A 19,718-nucleotide genomic window follows, 5' to 3' on the forward strand; every position below is an offset into this window, starting at 1 on the left:
CTACAAATATTTAGATATGCCACTGACAGAAGAAGTTTTTCAACAACCTACCATAAAACCTTGAATTGAAGCCCATTGGGCTTACAGTAACCTCGAGATGAAGCCCATCTTGAATTGAAGCCTCCCTCTTTATATAGTTTGCAAAATTAGCCTCGAAAAGAAGTTCTTTTCAAGATAACATAGGCTTCGAGATAGTACAGTACATATACTGTACATGAATTTCAAAAAACAAAATAAATTGAAAACAAGCTTAGTTTATACAGTAGTTTTAGTTAAATACACTCCATGATACAGATTGATGTTACAGTGGCGTAATTGTTTCACAGTACAAATTCACAAAATTTACAGCATTCATTTTGAAAAGAACCCCCCTCCCCCACCTCTTTACTTTGCTGCCATGGTGATGTGGTAAATAATCTTTATTTTTTGCAATGGCAAAGTGCGTCGTTTATACTAACAGGTGCTTTTATTACCGGCATGAATATGATCCATGTTACATGTACTGTAGTAATGTTTGTTTTTGTATTACCTGCACGTATCAAAGAGCACATAGTTTTCCCCAGGGAGTAGAAGCTACTTGCTCAGTCATGCATAAATAATGTGCATTAATATAGCATTGGTAAATAACGAGACTGGAGATATTTTGTGTTATTTCACAAACAAAAATCATGTGATCTACACTGAAGCATAGAAATATACTGCCTAATGGTAAGCAGTAAATGAATAAAATAGATATGGACTTGCACAATGTCAGCCAGATAAAAGGTTGGCAAAAGGATATAAAACTGTCCTGATTTAAGCCAAAGCATTTCAGAGTCTTGTTACATTATTACAAGTTACAGAACATTAAGAGCCGCATGTACCTTAAAAATCATAATTTATTTTCGCACATTGGTTTTTTTTAAAAAGTTGATTTGTTATTTTTTATGTGCTTTTAAAAAACAATGAGAGGCAAGCCAATGCAGGCCTAGAGCAGGGAACTCACAGCGTCGTACGATGGTCATATGACCATCAGCTGAGGAATCAAACTCTGAATTTCCGTGAGTACTAGATGACGCGATGCCATCCGCTGATTGTCAGTTGCTGTCTAAACGGATCGTCATTGAAGCCTGTTTTCCACTAGGCGAATTTATTCTCGCGAATCGAAGGCAACAGTTCAGTTCCTGAGCTCTGATTGGTTGCGCATTTTTTTCACTTTGCAAAAAGTAGAAACAGTTCAAACTACTGATTTCGTTGAAGTGAAAACTAAGATAAAAATGTGAATGCACATAAACCGACGTGGAAAACCGTCGTGTTGCGTTCTTCATGGAATCGCGTCTATAGAATTGCTCACCCTATCGATGACAGTCGCAGATAATCATTGGAAAGGTTGAACCTGGTTCAACTTTGCCGATTGCATTGCAGATGAATCGGGGGGGGGGGGTCCCCCTTCCCGATTGCATCAGAAAAGCTACTGTAGCAATGCACCCTGATTCAACCAGGTTCAACCTTCCCAACAACTGTTGGTGACTGTTGCTGATAGAGTGAGCAATTCTATGGAAACTGAGCTTCACTCTGTATTCCTGTTTGTGGCCTACTGTATATTACTTTGGCTGTGCTCAGTGGGAGGAGAGGTGACCTTGATATAGGAGGGAAAATTTATTGGAAGCCAAATGTTTGCCCTCAAGCACAACATCCTACAAAGTATTCTTGTCTGGAGTATAAAATTCATACCTGGTAAAATGAGAATAAATTACAGCATAATGAATTATTCACATTTATATGCAAATATCTATAGACGGTTTGAGCATCAGTGCTTCTTATCACCTGGGAAGTATTATTTATTTATTAACAGCATATCACAAGTTGTCACAAGTGAGCATAGGCTTCTCATTAAATTTCAATGTCAGACTCCATCTTTTAATTAAAAGCAGCTATGCATTTCCTCTCTTCATTTGAAAAGATGTTTCTCTTCAGCATTCCTGGAAAATTAATGCACTTTATGTAGAAAGTTCTTCTCTTCCCTCAATTTAAATATCTCTTCCATTTTATGTGTGAGTATAAAACACCGGCAAAATGTCCCTACCCTTAGCAATGAACTAGGTGAAACTTTTTTATACCTTGTTTCGTGAACTTTTTGTTTGAAGGTTTTCAGAGGACGGGAAAAAACTAAAAATAAAATTTACTTTTCTATTTTAAGCAAATTGTTTTGCCAAAAACTTCCAGACGGAGGAGAAAATAAAAATAAAATGTTATTGTTGAATGTACACAACTGAGTAATGGGATGGTTAAATGCTTTAAATTTATATTCAGTAATTAGGAAGAAATGTCATATTATTTTTGGAGATTTTAAGGCAGCGTTGGGCATTATAAAACAAAAGAAAAACACTATTTTTTGTCTGAAATTTCCATTTTTTAGTGGCGCAGGTGTGGTAACTAGCCTAAAATAAATGTTATTTTCATTCGAAATAATCAATATTGGGGGGTGGGGGGGGGAAGGGGGCACCAGGTTCGCGAAACAAGGTATATAAAATAATCTTGCCATTTAAAGTATTCCCCTACCATGTTCTTTTTTTTTTTTTATCCCTAGGGTAATTTTATATCCTTGTGAGAAAGAAAATCCAATCTGCCAGAAAATTCATAATTTATAAAATTTTCTTAAATACACTGAAAATTTAGCATTACCGCTGTAGAAAATTATTCACTTAGTAAATTTCCCATGTCTGGGAATAATTTTCCACTGCTGATAGATATCCCACGGAACCTCTTGGTAAGCATCCCAGCCTTGTAATATTATTGTTTTTTAGCCGAAAATAATTAATAATATTGCAAATATACAGGTATAAAATGTGGCAGGGACAGATGGAATAGTTAAACTCCGAATAGAGATATAGGCAACAACGCAATAAAAGTGAAAAAAAACCAAAAAACGATATCCATTTATATTGAATAAAACCAACCTTTATGTACTGTATTTAAGAATCAGTCTACCGTATGTTGTTATTTTTCCACATTTAACCTAAAAGCAGCCAAAAACATTACAATTTTTAAGGTCATCTTTATTAAGAATTATCACTACTCGGTCCGTTTTTCGCCGTAACACTCAGCTTTTTCAACGCCGGGTAGGTTGACATAATATAGACTATAAAAGTAAAATGTTAGAACTACTATAAGCTCCAAACACAAACTTGTTTTTATTAAAAACCCAAAAAAGCCTATACTGATACATAAATAGTAGTAGGAGGTGCATGCTTGTTTTTACATCCGGGTCCTTTTGTTTATTCCAGTCACGTAAAAATAGCACCTACTTTATTTCTTTCATCACATGCATTTTTCAATTTAGAATAATTATTCATATTATTTCTAATGCATGCATTTAAATTTGCATGTGACAAAACGTACGCAATGCAAAGCCGGTATATAACAAGCGTCTCTGCTACAATTGAATTCGTGTGAAAGCACATCCGTGCAAGATTAGCACACGTCCTTTGTAGCTTTGTTAAAGGACAGACAGACATCAACTCCCAATTATAGCATTGATCATGCTCATGGGGACAGAGACGATTTCTGCCTTGCACTACAGTATCTGTCCGGCAGCCAATTCAGTGCAAAAAATAATTTTGTATATTACTATCTAATAACAGTCGTAACTCAGTATTAAAGTTACCTTTTTTTTTTAATAAATGGAGTTTTTTCTATACATTGCATATGATAAATGCGAACGTTGATGATGGACGTAGATGGTGCGCAGCGATGTCGGCAGTTACTAGTGTAGACGGCGACATCAGTAACTGTAGCAATGATTTCTATTGACTGTATTTGTTCTTATATTTCTAATTTTCTTTTCTACTGTAGTTTTTGAATGACATTAATCTACAGTAATTAAATACAAACTTTTGAATCCCACGTAATATTTTGTCGGGTATAATAATTATAAACACTTTCTCAAGGATAGTGTTAGCTTATGTATTAGGCGCTAGAACTATTTTTATAACAATTTATGAACCCTCTCTTTTACCCATAAATCATTCATTCAACTTCACTGAATAAGACATTTATTATAATATTTTTTTATTGTTTATCAATAAAAATCTTGTCTCGGTGTGAATTTAGTGTAATAAATTGCAAACATTTTGACAAGATATAGCTTGCTGTATAAAAATTCATGAACTCTCTATTTATCAATGATGACTCATTATTTAACTTTATCAATATTTTCTTAGGATTTTTTTTTATCAGGTTTTATCAACAATTTTTAAACCATTACTTTATTCATAAACCATTCATTCAAAGACATTTCTTTAGAATAGTATTTATAATTTAAATGTAAGAGCAAAAATGTCACTTAAGGTAACTACAGTACTGTATATTTTGCTATAATTACAGTATAATATTCTCTACTGTACTGACTCTCTGTCTTCATGGCATTGTGTACAAGAATAACAGAGTACAGACTTGCTTGCATGGTTCATAAAAGGAACTGTTTGCTAAATTAACTTTGGATTGGATTGGATTTATTCGGTGTAAACTCCAAGGATAGCCCACGAAAGTCTAGAAGAAGACTTATTTCCAGTGGGGTCCTTCTGGTGGGGATTGGACAGTTCACCGGGAGACAATCCCCTACTCTTTTCCGAAGAGTATACTGTGTTCTTTAACGTGCACATGGGCCATAAATGCACACGGGACCAACGGCTCAAACGTCTCATCCGAAAGACGGTGCACTAATTGTAACTTGTATTTCAGCCCTCTAGCTGAAACACAAGGAGAGGCAGCGATGGGAATTGAATCGGGGACCTAGAGATCTCCACGGTTCAGCACACACACAGTGGCTACCACCAGATTAGCTGACTGAGCTAAGCTGCTCTCTAAGCTGCTCTCTAACTTTAATATTGCCAAGAAAATAACCATGTTGGTTCCTTCACAATATACCATGTAGTATTAATATCAGTTTTGTATGTCTTCAAACAACCCTAGTTTTTATTACAAATAAAAACCAGCGATACTTTATACAAGTATACCATGTAGTTACTAATCTCAGTTTATTCTTTACTTAACTTCAGCTTTTGTTAACAAATAAAAATAGCGATGCTTTACAATATACCACGTAGTCAGTGGCAGATCTGCAGGACTTTGAAACAAAGGGCCTCATGGATTTAGATTTAGAGGATTTAGACCACATCAGCCACACCATGGTTGAGCCAGAGGTATAAAGAACACAAATTCACACACAAAAAATGGCAAATTCCAGGAAATGGCACTCCCAGACTCAAGTTTAAATTTAATTTTTTATTTAAAAAAAAAAAAAAAAAAAAAAAAAAACAGGAGGGGGAGGGGGAAGGTTGTTGTCTGGACTGGCTGCCCCACCCTGCTTGAAGCCGGCATTGGTGGTATTAATTTCTTTACGGATAAAAACTAGTATTTCCCCAAAAATGACTGTTGACATAGAGTACATAATAGGAAAAATCCAGAAACACTGACATAACTTTTAAAATTGTAATCAAATTACACAAATTTAACTTCATACTCTAACATACTACAGTAAGAGTGTGCCATTATTGTTCTCATGTTATTAATTAATAATGTTAAAAAAAATTTATAAAATAATAAATAAAGGCACTCCACAGCAACATGAATATTTCATATTTACTTTTGTACATTAAACTTGGCTAATTTATAAAGTCTATAGATAATATAAAAACATATATATTTTTTTCATATATATTTCCATGGATACCTCTGAATTATTTAATATTTAATATTACATGTAAATTTTATGTCACAGACATTTATACATTAATAATTCTGTCATAATTAAAAAAACTTTTAGTGGAATAATAGTTATCCAAATATAAATTAATAATTTAAAAAATTTCTTTAAATATTAATTTCATAATTGTTCTCTCTAACAGTAAATGAAAGTCTGTGACATTTTGAGTAATATTTTTTAAATATTTACTACAGATTTAGTGCAATTATACAATTAAATTTTATATTCTCTTTTAATTTACAATAATTTGAAAATATAATTAACATTTTTGTACTACAGTATGGTGTAGTGTTTTAATAGGATAACATGTTTACTGTGAAGTTCTTTCATTAATAGTGTTTACTATGATTTACAGGGAAAACTAGAGAAATGAACTGCAATAGGCTCCATCTATTAAACCTAGATCTGTTTTCAAAATATGTACAGTACTTCCAGTACATAAAGTCTATATAGGGGAATTTCTGGCACTGTGACTAATAATACCCCACATCAACCTGCGTATCTTGTCACGATTCATTCATATCGGTCTCTTCCTGTTTCTCTGATAATTTTGATATCATACTGTTCTCAGTCACAGGTCAAAGTACCTTAAGTAGAATGACGCATACTCCAAGACTCTGTTAAGATTATTATCCGATTATTAAAATTATTCAGATTTTGGTAAACAAATTTTCATACCGTATATATTGAAATAAATGCCACAGGGCATAATACATATTTTGTTGAAAAGGGATTTTGAGGGGGCATCTATTCAAGGGAGCTGCTTATTCAAAGGAGGCATTTATTTTTTGGGGTGTAAAATGGATACTCAAACAAACGCTCTTTAATTCCACTGCAAATGTGGGATAACACATTACCCTCAAAATGTGTTACTGTATGATCATGAAGACTACGGATCCTAACCATGTTAGAAAAAATATAATTTTTCTGGAGTAGAACATCAATAGGATGTATTGGGAATGATGTTGCTTGCCATTATAATTTTGTCTGGTTCGTTTACAATTTAGGGGTGGGGGGGGGGTTTATTTAAGGAAAAATGAATGCCCCAGTTCATATGTTTGAGTGAGGTGTTTATTCCAAATAAAGCTCTATACGGGAATTTTTTTATGGAGGCGGGACGTTATTTCGAATAAATACAATTATAGTGTAATACTTTAATAAGAATTCATGTAGAGCATCTTGTGTTTTTTTGTCTTGTGAAGGGGCCTCTGTATGCCACTTACAAAAATTATTAGGCTCGCTGTTTGACATATTCTTGGTCTTGGGCCTAAAACAATGATTATTTTTTTTTTAATCACATTTTTTTATGAAAATATATTAATGAGTTCATGAAAAGAATATAATTCAACTTATTGACAATCAAATAATAAATTGTATTTTTTTTCTAGTTGCAAGTTAGACTAATAATGCATGTGAATGTACAATTCATAATAAATAATGATCAGTTTAATAACAACATATAATTAGAATATATCTGTCACTTCACCAAACCTTTGTTTACATATTGAATTTACCCCCTTTCATACTAAAACAAGATGAAAATGTATTACTTATTATTATTAGATGCTAATTTATGCAGTAATGTTTCCATTGCCAAGGTGATTTATGTTTAAAAAAATGATGGTATGGAAAAATCCTTCATTATAAATTATTCCGAATTCCATGCAACACAATGTGCAATGATGCATAGCGTTGACGTAATCATAAATGTTAATTTTTTTATTACAATTCTTTGATAAATTTTAAACATGGTAAATTTCAAAATCATGTTGAATAATTATTCCTTACCTGCCATGCTGACGATCAAAGAGAGAAATATTTATATTATTTATGCGTATCCTTGAAATTGTGTTTGTTTGTAATCAATATGTATATGTACTTTAATTTTTTATCACTTTCAAAAGCATTTTATCAACATTATTGACATGAATATTCACATCAATAAATTTAAAGCTTTACTTTGGGACATCGCGATCCAAACATTTTTCTCAGAACCAAACGTGGCAAAAAGACAAGCAAAACCAGTCACTGGTCGCAAAAAGCAATTTTTAGTTATTAATAAATGGTTAAACAGTAAAATGAACGTTATAAAATGGTGAAAGAATCATTTAATTCTGACATTTCCCTATGACATTACAAGCATAACATAGAAATGTTTAAAGAACAATATTTGAGAAATCAGCCTTCAAAGTTTATGATTTCGGTAACTCTTTGGCAGAAACCATCACCAAATCATGAAAAATTGTTGCTTTAACATTGAAAATGGGGAAAATAAGAGCATAGCATGCTGTACAGATATATAAAGGTTAGTTTTAAGTGCAATAAAATACATTTCAACAATTTTGAGATTCCAGCATGTTTTGGCCATTATCTCTGAAACACGATTTGAGACGAGTGACTTGTTTGGCTTGTCTTTATTGCCACAAATACTGTCAATTGATATTTGTACCAAGCTACATGGTGTACGGAAGCATAATAATAATAGTAATTTTCATATCTCATTGCAAACCCTTTAACATTTTTTTTAGAGCTTTTTTTAGATATAGGTACTGTATAAGTTTCTGCACTGATCTACTGTAAGGTAAGAAACAAGAAAGGCAAATCTCTATTATGTTGAATAATGTTGGTTGGAACACTAGTGATATTTTGATCGAATAGCCTTGAAATTAAAATTGAGAATATTGTCAGAATGGTTTGATAATGATCCAAACTGAGATGCTGGGCCTCAACGGAGATATACTGTATTCGGTGGAAAGCTGGGCACTCAATACGCCCGACGCTCATCGGTCAAAGCGATTCTAATGAAAACGTAATGTGGCGGCGCGAGTGTTACAAATTGTTTTTAATGAAATTATTAGCAATTAGCAGGTGTTGTCGCGTGGTATAACACTTACAGAGAGCACAGTTGGATTTGTTGCATGACGTCACACGTCAGTGGTACGACGCAGTCATGGCCGGCGATTTAGGGGGCTGGGGCCCCCACTTTTTGCCCGAATTTATATTAGAAATGATATTTGATTATGATTAGATTTTGTTATGACGGGAAAAAAAGGGAAGGAAGAGGAGAGAGAGAGGGGAAAGTGAGTGTTTATCCAGTCCCCGACTGAGTTATATTTTCTCGCAATTTAAACTGGCGGATCTGGGGGTTAGGGGGTCGTGACCCCCCCTAGCTTGGGCAAAAAAAAAAAAAAAGAAAGAAAAAATAGACCTACAGTAACTTTTCAGGACCTGTTAACTGAATTTTTTTTGTTACAATAAGAGAATTAGAAGTCAGGAAAACTCATTTCCCGCCATCTAGGAATCAAAAAAACATTTTCTCGGGGGGTTTTTAGGTTCATTAATTCATGGAAAAAAGAATATGCAACGTATGTACTGTACACCGGTACACAATTAGTAGGCTTATAATGTAATAAGAATGAGAAAAATTTACCTGACTGTTTTCAAGGGGGAAAATCTTGAATTTTGAAGAAATTAAAAGTCATTAAAAGACATTTCAGAAGTCGGGAAAGCTCATTTCTAGAATTCAAAATTTTCCAGGGGAATCACGGACCACCTTTCTGGTTGGGGTTTATCAATTTATGGAATCGTTTTCAAGAGGGGGAAAACCTTGAATTTTGAAGATTAAAAGACACCTCAGAAGTCTGGAAAGCTCATTTCCCGCCATCTAGGAGTCAAAATTTTCACGGGGAGAATCCCCAGACACCTTTTCTTTTTGGGATTTATTGGATTGATTGGGATTCATGTAAAAAGAATATGTATGCAATTACTCAATTTTTTTATGTATGTATATAAACGCAAGGCCTACTGTAATAAGAATGAGAAAAATATACCTGACCATTTTTTCAAGAGGGCAAAATCTTGAACTTGAAAGTCATTAAAAGACACTTTAGAATTCGGGAAAGCTCATTTCCCGCCATTTAGAAATCAACATTTCCAGGAAAAAACCCAAACCCCACTTTCTCTTTGGGGGTTTATCGGTTCAGGAAAAAAGAATAAGTATGCAACTACTCAATTTTTTATGTATGTAAATACACATAACAGGCCTATTTACTGTAATAAGAACCTGACCATTTTTAAGAGGGAGAAAACCTTAAATTTTAGAAGAACTTAAATGTCATTAGAAGACACTAAGCTCAAAAGTAGGGAAAGCTCATTTCTCGCCATCTAGGAATCAAAATTTTCCCGGACCCCACTTCTTTCTTGGTGTTTTTGGGAAAAATTTAGACCCCTACACCCTAAATCTGAATCCAGATCCCCTTGATTCATATTCCCCATTTATTTTACTAGTGGGTCCCCCACCCTCTCAACATTCCTCCAGCCCGGGAGTGAGTGCCTGCCTTTAGTCTGGGTTCTGCATATCTATAGCTAGATCAGGTATCAGGTATGTACAGTATACCTTCGACCTACAAGTACACACAAGCAAGCGGGACACACTGAGATTTCTAGTCTACTGTAGCTCATGGTTCAAAAAGGATTATGTGAATTCCAGAGAATGGTAGAATGAGTAAAATCACTATTTTGAAAAATTTTAAGTAATGCCTTCTTTTCTCACATCATCACTGATCTCATAGATACCTTTTAATACAATAATGCTGTATCACTAACTTAACTAAACAGTACTTTTTTTAGTTTCGCTTACATTTTTTTTTTTCAAAAACACAGTTAGGTAGCAACCACAGGTAGTGCTCCATATTTCAATGAAAATTTTAATTCTGTTTAGGACAGCACTGTATGTCTACCTCCTCTGGTGTTGAATTAAATCCACACGGACCACTATATGTTTGTATGTTTTGATATGGCTGTCTAAATTGTTTGTCGCCACTTAGACTAAGTAAAAACAAAAATTAGTTTCTCATATTAAATTTTTAAATGAACGAAGGCCTTATTTTTTGTCTGTCGTTTTCTTTTCAGACCAAGCTGTTTGAATTTTGGTAACATAGATGTAAGTGAACGAGAAACAAAAAAGAGAGCGTGCGAGGACAAGAATCTAATAAATTATTTTACTTGGCCTTTAGAAATATAAGGAGGTACATGGTGGCCAGTATTATCATGTTTGTGCAGTTTTATTAACTTGTGCTATGAGATATACCCCTCAGGGGACAGATCATGTATGTTGGTGCATGCATGAATGTTTATGTAAGGCCTATTCGTTGACCAGGATAATAATAACAGCTCGAAGACTTCAGCAACAGAAATATGTGAGGTGTCGTGTCAAAATGAGTCTTATACACAAAGTCAACTGGAGACACAAAAATGAATTAATAGTTTGAGAAAATTTGGGTTTCAAAGCTTCTGATAAAGTTTAATAATTTATATTAACTTTCCTTTATCTTTTATCATTTTTTTTTTTTGTCTCTTTTTAAACTGTTGTTGATTGTTATCTCTTTCATATAAATCATTTTTAGGGAATCCTCCCACAAGCATTATTGTTTTTTTCCGGTTTTGCCCTCTTCAAATGTTTTTTTTTTTATTATTATTATGAATCAATTGGTAACGTAAGCAATTCTACTTTGCAGAAAATAAAATGTTGTTTGAGAAAAAATATATCATGTTTTCATTTCGTAAAGTTCCTTTCCATATTGATAAGAAAATCTAGATAAAATTTTTCAGTTGTACAGTTTAGTGATTTTCTCTAAAGTGTGTTTTCAGACTTCTGAATTTGAAAATGATCATTTGTGATCAATTACTATGGTTATACAGTACTCCACGCTAGAAACCTGAATTGAAGACCACAATTAAGCCTATACAGTCATCTATCTAAAAATATCAATAACTCATATTTCATTTTTTTTGTACAAGACTCGTTTTGTCACGACAGCTTTAAACATGGCCTGGTTTTACAAAATGTGATAGCAGGTACCTACATTACAAGATACTATTCCTAGCATGTGATTGCATTTTAAAGAGTATTTACCTCTGCTTTTTTAAGACGATTGTAAAATGATGCGCCTTCCAAACCCCTCCAACGAACAATGTCTTGTGATTCTTGGCACCTATAAAGTAATTAAATATTAACAATTTTCTCTTCATTTGAAAGGGCATAAGCAGAAAAACATTATCATATTTTCAGAAAAGTAATAAAAATATAATTATTACAATAATTAATAACACTTTAAGCATTTGAGATACATTGCATATAACGGTTCTCCCAATCATAGGTTAACTTTTTTTTTTCTCGTAACTCAAAATGAATCCAGTCACTGCGAAGTAACTGTAAACTACACTAACCACATGACTGTATGTATTTAGATTAGATTAAAAAAAATTAATTATTGTTTACATAAAAATGTTTCACAATAGAATTTCAATTTATAGAACTGCCAACTCTTAGCTTTTATTTGTTTTGCTTCAAAATGAGATAAACCTTTAATTCAATGTTCAAATTTATTTTTTTTAGTCCTACAAATGCAATAAATATTATAAAAATATGATTATAAAAAATACAAAACATGGATTGCACAGAATAAAACAACTTATGACCAACAATAAGAAATGTTCAAAGACAATATTTTTAGATTACACTGCTCAAGTTTGTGAGTGCGAGTCAAAAACAGGAAATTTAATGTAAAAGAGATTTTAATAGAAAGTCCTCATTTTAAAAATAGCTTGATTGTATGTATATTCCATACAGCAGGTCAGCTTCAACAGTCAATTCGAACTGCCAAAACTAAAATTTTTCAAGAATAAAAAAGATAAACAATTTAATTACAAATAATCCCAAAAAATACACGTAAATTATTTGTCTACTTAAAATGATTTCCAAAAAATAAAATTGTTTGATGGGCAGAAATAATGAAAAGAATTTTGTAATTTTAATAGTGAATACCAACGTATGCATAATTCATATTTAACCTTCGACGTCTAAGTATTAAATTTGACGGCGGTTCTAATTTTAGTAACAGTAAAGGTCGTGCAAACACGAGCATCGAGGCCTGCGGTGACCACCTACGGTAGTCTCTTACTCATCACAAGCTTGTTAGTCGGCAGACTATCACTCCCAGCAAACCAGGAATGTTAGATAAACATAGTCTGGCTTTTAAAAATAACATTCTAAAATTATATACAATGTGGCACAATTTTTAATGAACAGTATAAAAGTTGACAGCAAACGATGATTAGTGTATGCACAGGGTACAGTAGAAAAAAACTAGCATCAGCTAATCAGACTTCAGAGAGGGCTACAGTATAGTAGGCCTACCGTACTCGTGTACGAGATGAGGCTAAAATAGAAAATTACAATCGGAAAACAGAGGGTCGTCTTATATGCGCTACATACCATGTTAGATTTTTCAAATCATGTTCATCATTTTGTGCGGATTGTCCGTAACATGCAAATTTATTGCTGCAAGCAATAAAGCTACTAAAACGTTAGTAAGACTATGAATGAACACAATTTTGAATACACAGAATTAAGATATTTGATGAAATTAAAATCCCATAAAACGGTAATATTTGGGAGTTTGGCTCCGTTTTTAGCCAGATAGATGCAGTAAGAGCATAAAAAGCAGCAAAAGTATGAATTGCGATGGTAAAACAAGGAACCGTCTTATACGCCCCGACATACCAAAATCGTCCAAATATCTTCTTAAACTTGGTTGTCGTCTCATACACGGTCACCTTATACAGGAGTATACGGTACCACTTCTTTTGAAACACCCCCTAGACATGTGGCAAAGACAAGCCAAACCAGTCACTCGTCGCAAATCGTATTGCAGAGAAAATGGCCAAAAAATTGCCCATTCTTAAAATCTATTTTATTCCACTAAAATAACCTTTATATATCTTAAAGTTAAAACACCACTTTTTAAGGATTTGATGATAGTTTCTGCATGAGAAATGGCCAAAATTATAAACTTTGAAGGCTGATTTCTCGTACATTGTTCTTTAAAAAGCTGTATGTTTAAAGGCTTGTAACTTCATAAATGTTGGATTTGAATGATTTCTTATAGCATTTTATAGCTCTTTTTTACACTTTAAATAACTCAAAAATGATTTTTGCGACGAGTGACTTGCTTGCTTTTGCCACATACACTTTCCCACAATGTGAAGGTTAAATGATATCTTTTAACACTTCAGCCAACCTTTATTCTGGGCACACACACATAGGGAGCACTTCTTGGTCTTAAAAGATGTCCTATTTAGGGTTAACTATTAATAATAATTACATAAATTTAATAAAATCTATTAAAATACTGTAAATTTCAATTGATACAATGTAATTAATTACAGAAATGTTTTGAAAAGTCCTTACGATTCTATGTGGCTCTCCATGTCACCTGACGTCAAACCATTGCAAAAACGATTTAAACCACGAGTTAAAACACCTGCTTGAACGAACACCAAGAAGGTAAATATACCATACAATACAATGCTTAAAATCTGAAAAATACGACTGAAAAAAGAAATGAAAAAATTTATATACAAACTTTTGAAATATGTTCAATGCATTCCTACATTTCAAGTAATGAGATAAACAAACCACTTTATTGTAAATCTAATCATCAGACAAAATGTAAAGAATATTGATGATGATTATTTTTATATTATTTTATAGTTATTATTTTATTGTTATTCATATTTTCTTGGTTGGCCTATATTATTTCTGTGTAAAGCGCTTAGGGCCAATGTGCAATATGAACTATATTATTATTATTATTATTATTATTATTATTATTATTATTATTATTATTATCATTATTATGAAATGTAAAGACTTTAATGTACAGTATGTTTAATTATATTTGTTTTGTCTTGAATTCCTCGTATTTTATTATTGTTTGATTGATTGTTTCTTAATCTGCATTGTATAACTAAAATATCGGCCACAATGGAAATAAGCTTGCCTTTTTGGTACATTATTGTGTTTTATCCATGAGTATTATTTTGTAATTCAGAATATAGAAAGAAAACACCAAATGTTTTTTTGGACCTACAAATAATAACAAAACAAAATACTGTAATTTAATATCAATCAATCAACTAAAAATAACATTAAATTTAAGAAACAAAAAAAAATAATGATGACAAAATTTTTTTTAATGGAAAAGGGTTTAAATATGTTTATTCTGTATTTAATAGTGTAAGCCTTGAATGTGTTACTTTTCCTGTTTTATGTACTCTCTGTTAGGGTTAGTCATCTTGAAATTTGACCGACTGAATCATTTTATTGATCAACATCTAAAAATACATGATACATACTGTACATTGGCGATGTGTAAAAGCTAATTTAAATTATACAAGTCAGTACTATATATGTACAGTTAACTAGAAATACAAAACCAGGAAAGTAAAATCAGTGACAATTGATATTTAACACCCAGAAAAAGAAAGAATTTGTCATTTGTCAATTAATGTATTATTTGATAGTATGACATATACTGTACTTGTCTAATTCATTCTCTCAAGAAATATTGCAAAAGATTAGTTTACACCTCAAAATCTAGATAATCGACGTATCATGCCAGAAATTATATCAGATGGAAATTCATTATAAACGAATGATTCATTCGAGGGTCTGTGCAGCAAATTAAAGTACCTGTAATTTTCTAGCAACTCTTCAGGGATGATTTTGAGTTAAAGGCCATATTACCTCTTAGAAACATGTGATTATATTACTGTATAAGTATTTTATCTTGCTCTTTTAGTATTTTTTTGACTTGGAATATACTTTTATTTGATTAGGCCTATTATTTATATTAGACTTAGGGTCATCTATAATTTTCAACATTTTCAAAAGAATATAAACATACTCTTTTCTGTGACCCCCCTCCCTCCCCCTGAAAGAGTACACAAAAAATATTTCAATTTGTGCCATTTTGAGATTAACATTTTATCCTTTTTTTTCATAAAAGAGTACTTATGCCTACACTTTCAACAAATGCATATGTTTTGTACTCATTTGAAAATGTTGATTATGGCCCCTTAATAAATAATGATTAATAATTTATATTTTTATTTTCATAATAATATTAAATATTGCCATTTTTTCTTTTATCTTGGAAATATGTCTACTTTTCAAAATTATTAATTACAGTATATTATTTATTAAATAATAAGTAATAATTTATATTTTGTTGTACATATTCATATTAGTTATACAGTTATTAAATCTTGTCCTTTTAAGTATGTACAGTAAATGCCACATTTACAGTATTTCGTTATGATCAGTAGGAGTTTTTAAACATACAGTTGGCCTACCCAGCCGTACAGTAGGGCAGAATTTGTCTATTGTATTTTTATTTTATGTTGTTTGGTGAACTCTATTTTTTCAAGATTTTCAGAGGGCAAGAAAAAGATTTAAAAAAAAATTGTTTTCATTGTTAGAAAATGGTTTTGCCACAAGCATCTATGAAGAGAATAGCATATATACATTTTATTTGATGAATAAAAGATTTGCAAATGCTGCATAGTAAAAAGTTAAATGCGCACTTACTGTAGGTCACTCGCTCAAGACCCAAAGAATGATATACAGTATTGCAATGTAAACTGTTTAGTACTTAGACAAGTAACTATCATTTTACAATTAGGAAGAAATCAACAATTCATGTTTAATTATATACAAGTAGGCAATGCAGGGAATATTTTTTTTTTTTTTCGCTGAAGTGGGTGTGTTGTATTAATGCACAAAAATGAAATTTTGCATTCATTTTGAAATCATCATTGACAGTGGAATTGTAAAACAATTTAGAGAAAGTCTTGCATTCAACCCGGATAAACATTATTACATAATGATAATGCATTTATATTTTAGAAACTATAACTGGTAGCACAAAAAAAGGAAATGATAAACTTTCAAAACAAGGAAGGAAGTGAAACAAAAAACTTGCACAAAATGAGCTTTATAAATATTTGTATTGAAACTTTAAATCAATTAAAATAATATTAAATGTTTTATGGTATTGCACCCACCCTGTTAAAAATTGAAATTTTAGTACCAAAATAAACTTAATCATGTAAACTTAAATAACCTTGCCTAAAAATAGGACTACAGTACTCACACTCCTTCCTTCTTGAACATTAGCGTCACAAGCCAATACGTTGCATAAACCAGACTAAAGAGTAGGAGAACAATATGTAAGCCAATACAGTAAGCGCACTTGGATGCATTACTTGCATCGGTGTATATTACAAAGTTGCTACTTGTGTTCCACTTAACATCCGCCCCAAGAATGCACTGCCCTTGAAAATCATTCTGTAAGAACAAGATTTTTACACTGATAAACAGATAGACAGCTTTAAGTACTCTTTTATAGTCGATATGAATTCTTTTTTTCCAATACAGTTTGCCCTTCAAATTGAGACCAATTTTGGGACCTCAAAATCAAGGGTGGTCCTGGGGTTTGTCTACAATTAGAGGGCTAGCTTTGTGTTAAAAGAATGAAGAATATTATTGAAGTCGGTTTTATCACTAGCCAAATTTATTTGTGCGAATCGAAAGCGTTGGTTCATGCGCATGCGCATTCACATTCCTATTGGAGTTTTTACGAAGCGAAAAAATGCGCAACCAATCAGAGCTCAGGAAGTGAAACAATGCTTTGATTTGCGCAAATAAATTTGCCTACAGTAGTGAAAAACCAGCTTTAGTTGAATACGTTGTCTCGAATTAGAGGGGTCTCGGATGTAGGCCTACAGTAGATGGTTATTGAATTGGAGAGCACACTATATTTTACCTACGATACATGTGCAGCAAATTTATATATATTTATAGAGGGTGAGCATTCCAGCGTATCCTAGAAAGTTGGTCGATATTCAGGGGCCCTCTTAAAATAAATTAGATAATGTGATGCTTTTATCAGTGAAATGTCATGAAGCTTAGTGTTTTTAGTTGTAAGAAAAAGTCCTGTCACAAGAATTGAACCAAGGACCCTGAGATTTAGAAGCCAAGCATCTTAACCACTAAAGCTACAGTGTATTGAACTCCACTCCAATGTGGAGTCAAATGTTGGTGCACTTCATCAAATTTAGGCAAAAAACACTGACATGAATATGCAAGCAAAGATGTGACTCAAATATATTTTGGGAACTATTTTATCAACCACCATTGGGAGAGTCTGGTTGACTTTTGAGATTTGAACACGATTCACCAATACAAACAGGCTTTCTGTACAGCATTAATAATAGTGGGGAAAAAAAAAACTTTCCCTCTGATACAGGCTACAATATTTAAAAACTTCATTACCAAACAGATGCAAAGAATATAATTATGTACAGTAGTTCATTTTGTAGTTATGGTATATATTTTTAAATTGGCAAAAAAACTATTATATTTTTGTAATTTTGGCTTCCTGTATTGTGTTGTTTGAATTATTCATTACTCAACAGTTATGATAGCAAGATATATTTAGTCTACAGATTACAGAATGGATTCTAGAAAAAGTTGAGACCATTAATTTTTTACTCATAACCAGGCTACAGAAGTTATCTGGAGGTCGTGGACTTGATTCCCAACCAAATCACTTGCAAGATTTTTTTTGCAACTGTAATTGAGAACCTATTAAGCATTCAGTACGATAACACATCAGGTACAGCAAACATCATTTGTATTACCATTAATCCTATCACGTGAATCCTAATTTTAAAATTGTACAGAAAGTTTTAACAAAATGCTGATGCTTTTAATATTCAGATTCAACTCATGACTCGATGTTCAAATAAATGAAAATGTTGACAATTTGCCCGGAATCCTCAAGGAAACACGGAATAATTTGTTTGAATATATTAATCTGACTCATTTCCTATCAGGTTCTTACACTGTAGACCTTGAATTGCATACTGTACATTCAGAATGGCAATTGTTCACAATTCATTTTATATTCCCATTTTGTATGCAATACAGTATTCAATGCTATTGAATGAAGAGGAATCCAAAGAGCTTTTAACACATTTGTTGCCAGGGACGCAAGTTCACAGCCGACAAGGTTCACGCCTGTCCAAATATACCACTAATTGTAATGCACAGGTAAACTTGCTGTTAGTGGTCGCAAGGACACAAACTTTTGCCCTAGTGGCTGAGGGAAGGACCTGGAAGTAATGATAGGATAGGATGTTTAGCCGATGTTTAACCGACTACCCTAAGCTGCTCTCAGCTGATCTGAAAAAAAAAATACCGTACATTTGTTCATGTTTCATTACACTTAAATGGTTTTTTTCAAGGTGGTGCCCTTTATACCTTTAGCGTACATGGGATAGAACTAAAGAAGCCGGCAGTTGTGAGTACAGTCACCTGCTGTATGTAAAGCTGGTAGTGTGTGCGCTGAACATTGCATTTATCCTATTGGACTAGGTCCCTTATTCAATTCCATAATGCACGGCTACTCTCCAAGTTTCAGCTCTTCAAAGTTTTAATAGCACTGAGTTAAAGTTGATCAGTGGCCGGCGAGTCTATCTATAAGTGCGACCACTTGATCACAGAATGACTGATGGTTTTCAGTAGTCATAGGCTACGGTCACACTAGCGTCTCAAGCCTGGCTTGACTCACCGCGGGTGAGATTTCAAGCCAGGCTCGAAATTCTGGGTCGGTCACACTAGTTGGATTGACCTCTAAATTATGAAAGTCGAAACAACAGAGCCGTAAAGAGAGAGTTTCGCCAACTCTGTTTCACGGGATTCGATATACGTGCATGTGATTGGGTGGATCGCAATCAAAAATTTTACACCAGACGTACCCGAACCACTCTTCTTCAACTGATCTTTTATCAGCTTGTATTGGGCTCGCAATGCCTTCACTTTTGTTTGAATTTGGGCCGTCGTTCTCTTATCATGTCCAAGACTGGCTAATCTGTCAGCAAGCACGCCAAAAATTCCCGTTTTGTTGTTTGTTTTTTTATTTTCTATCCGGTCTCTCAGCTCAGGTTGGCCCCACAAATCTACCAGGTCAGCAGTTTCCTGGTCGCTCTAAATCAATCGCATTATTATTAATTAAAATTTGAATTAACTTTTATGAAAAGTAATGATTGCGTCTTGATTGAACAC

General features: G+C 32.9%; 1 protein-coding gene across 1 annotated transcript in view; it reads right to left on the reverse strand.

The window, feature by feature from the left end:
* Positions 1-19,718, reverse strand: part of LOC117109955 (transmembrane protein 179B-like) — a 27,252-nt gene that overhangs the window by 3,936 nt on the left and 3,598 nt on the right. Inside the window, exons 2-4 of the mRNA XM_033252459.1 lie at positions 16,744-16,937; positions 13,998-14,138; positions 11,661-11,739 (exon numbers count right to left, since the gene is read on the reverse strand). Coding sequence (XP_033108350.1) covers positions 11,661-11,739; positions 13,998-14,138; positions 16,744-16,937 — 414 coding nt within the window. The remainder of the gene's footprint in view (positions 1-11,660; positions 11,740-13,997; positions 14,139-16,743; positions 16,938-19,718) is intronic.

Source organism: Anneissia japonica, unplaced genomic scaffold (assembly GCF_011630105.1).
Source record: "Anneissia japonica isolate Jap-2015-1 unplaced genomic scaffold, ASM1163010v1 scaffold585_len4108843_cov191, whole genome shotgun sequence".
Classification (NCBI taxonomy): Eukaryota; Metazoa; Echinodermata; class Crinoidea; order Comatulida; family Comatulidae; genus Anneissia; species Anneissia japonica.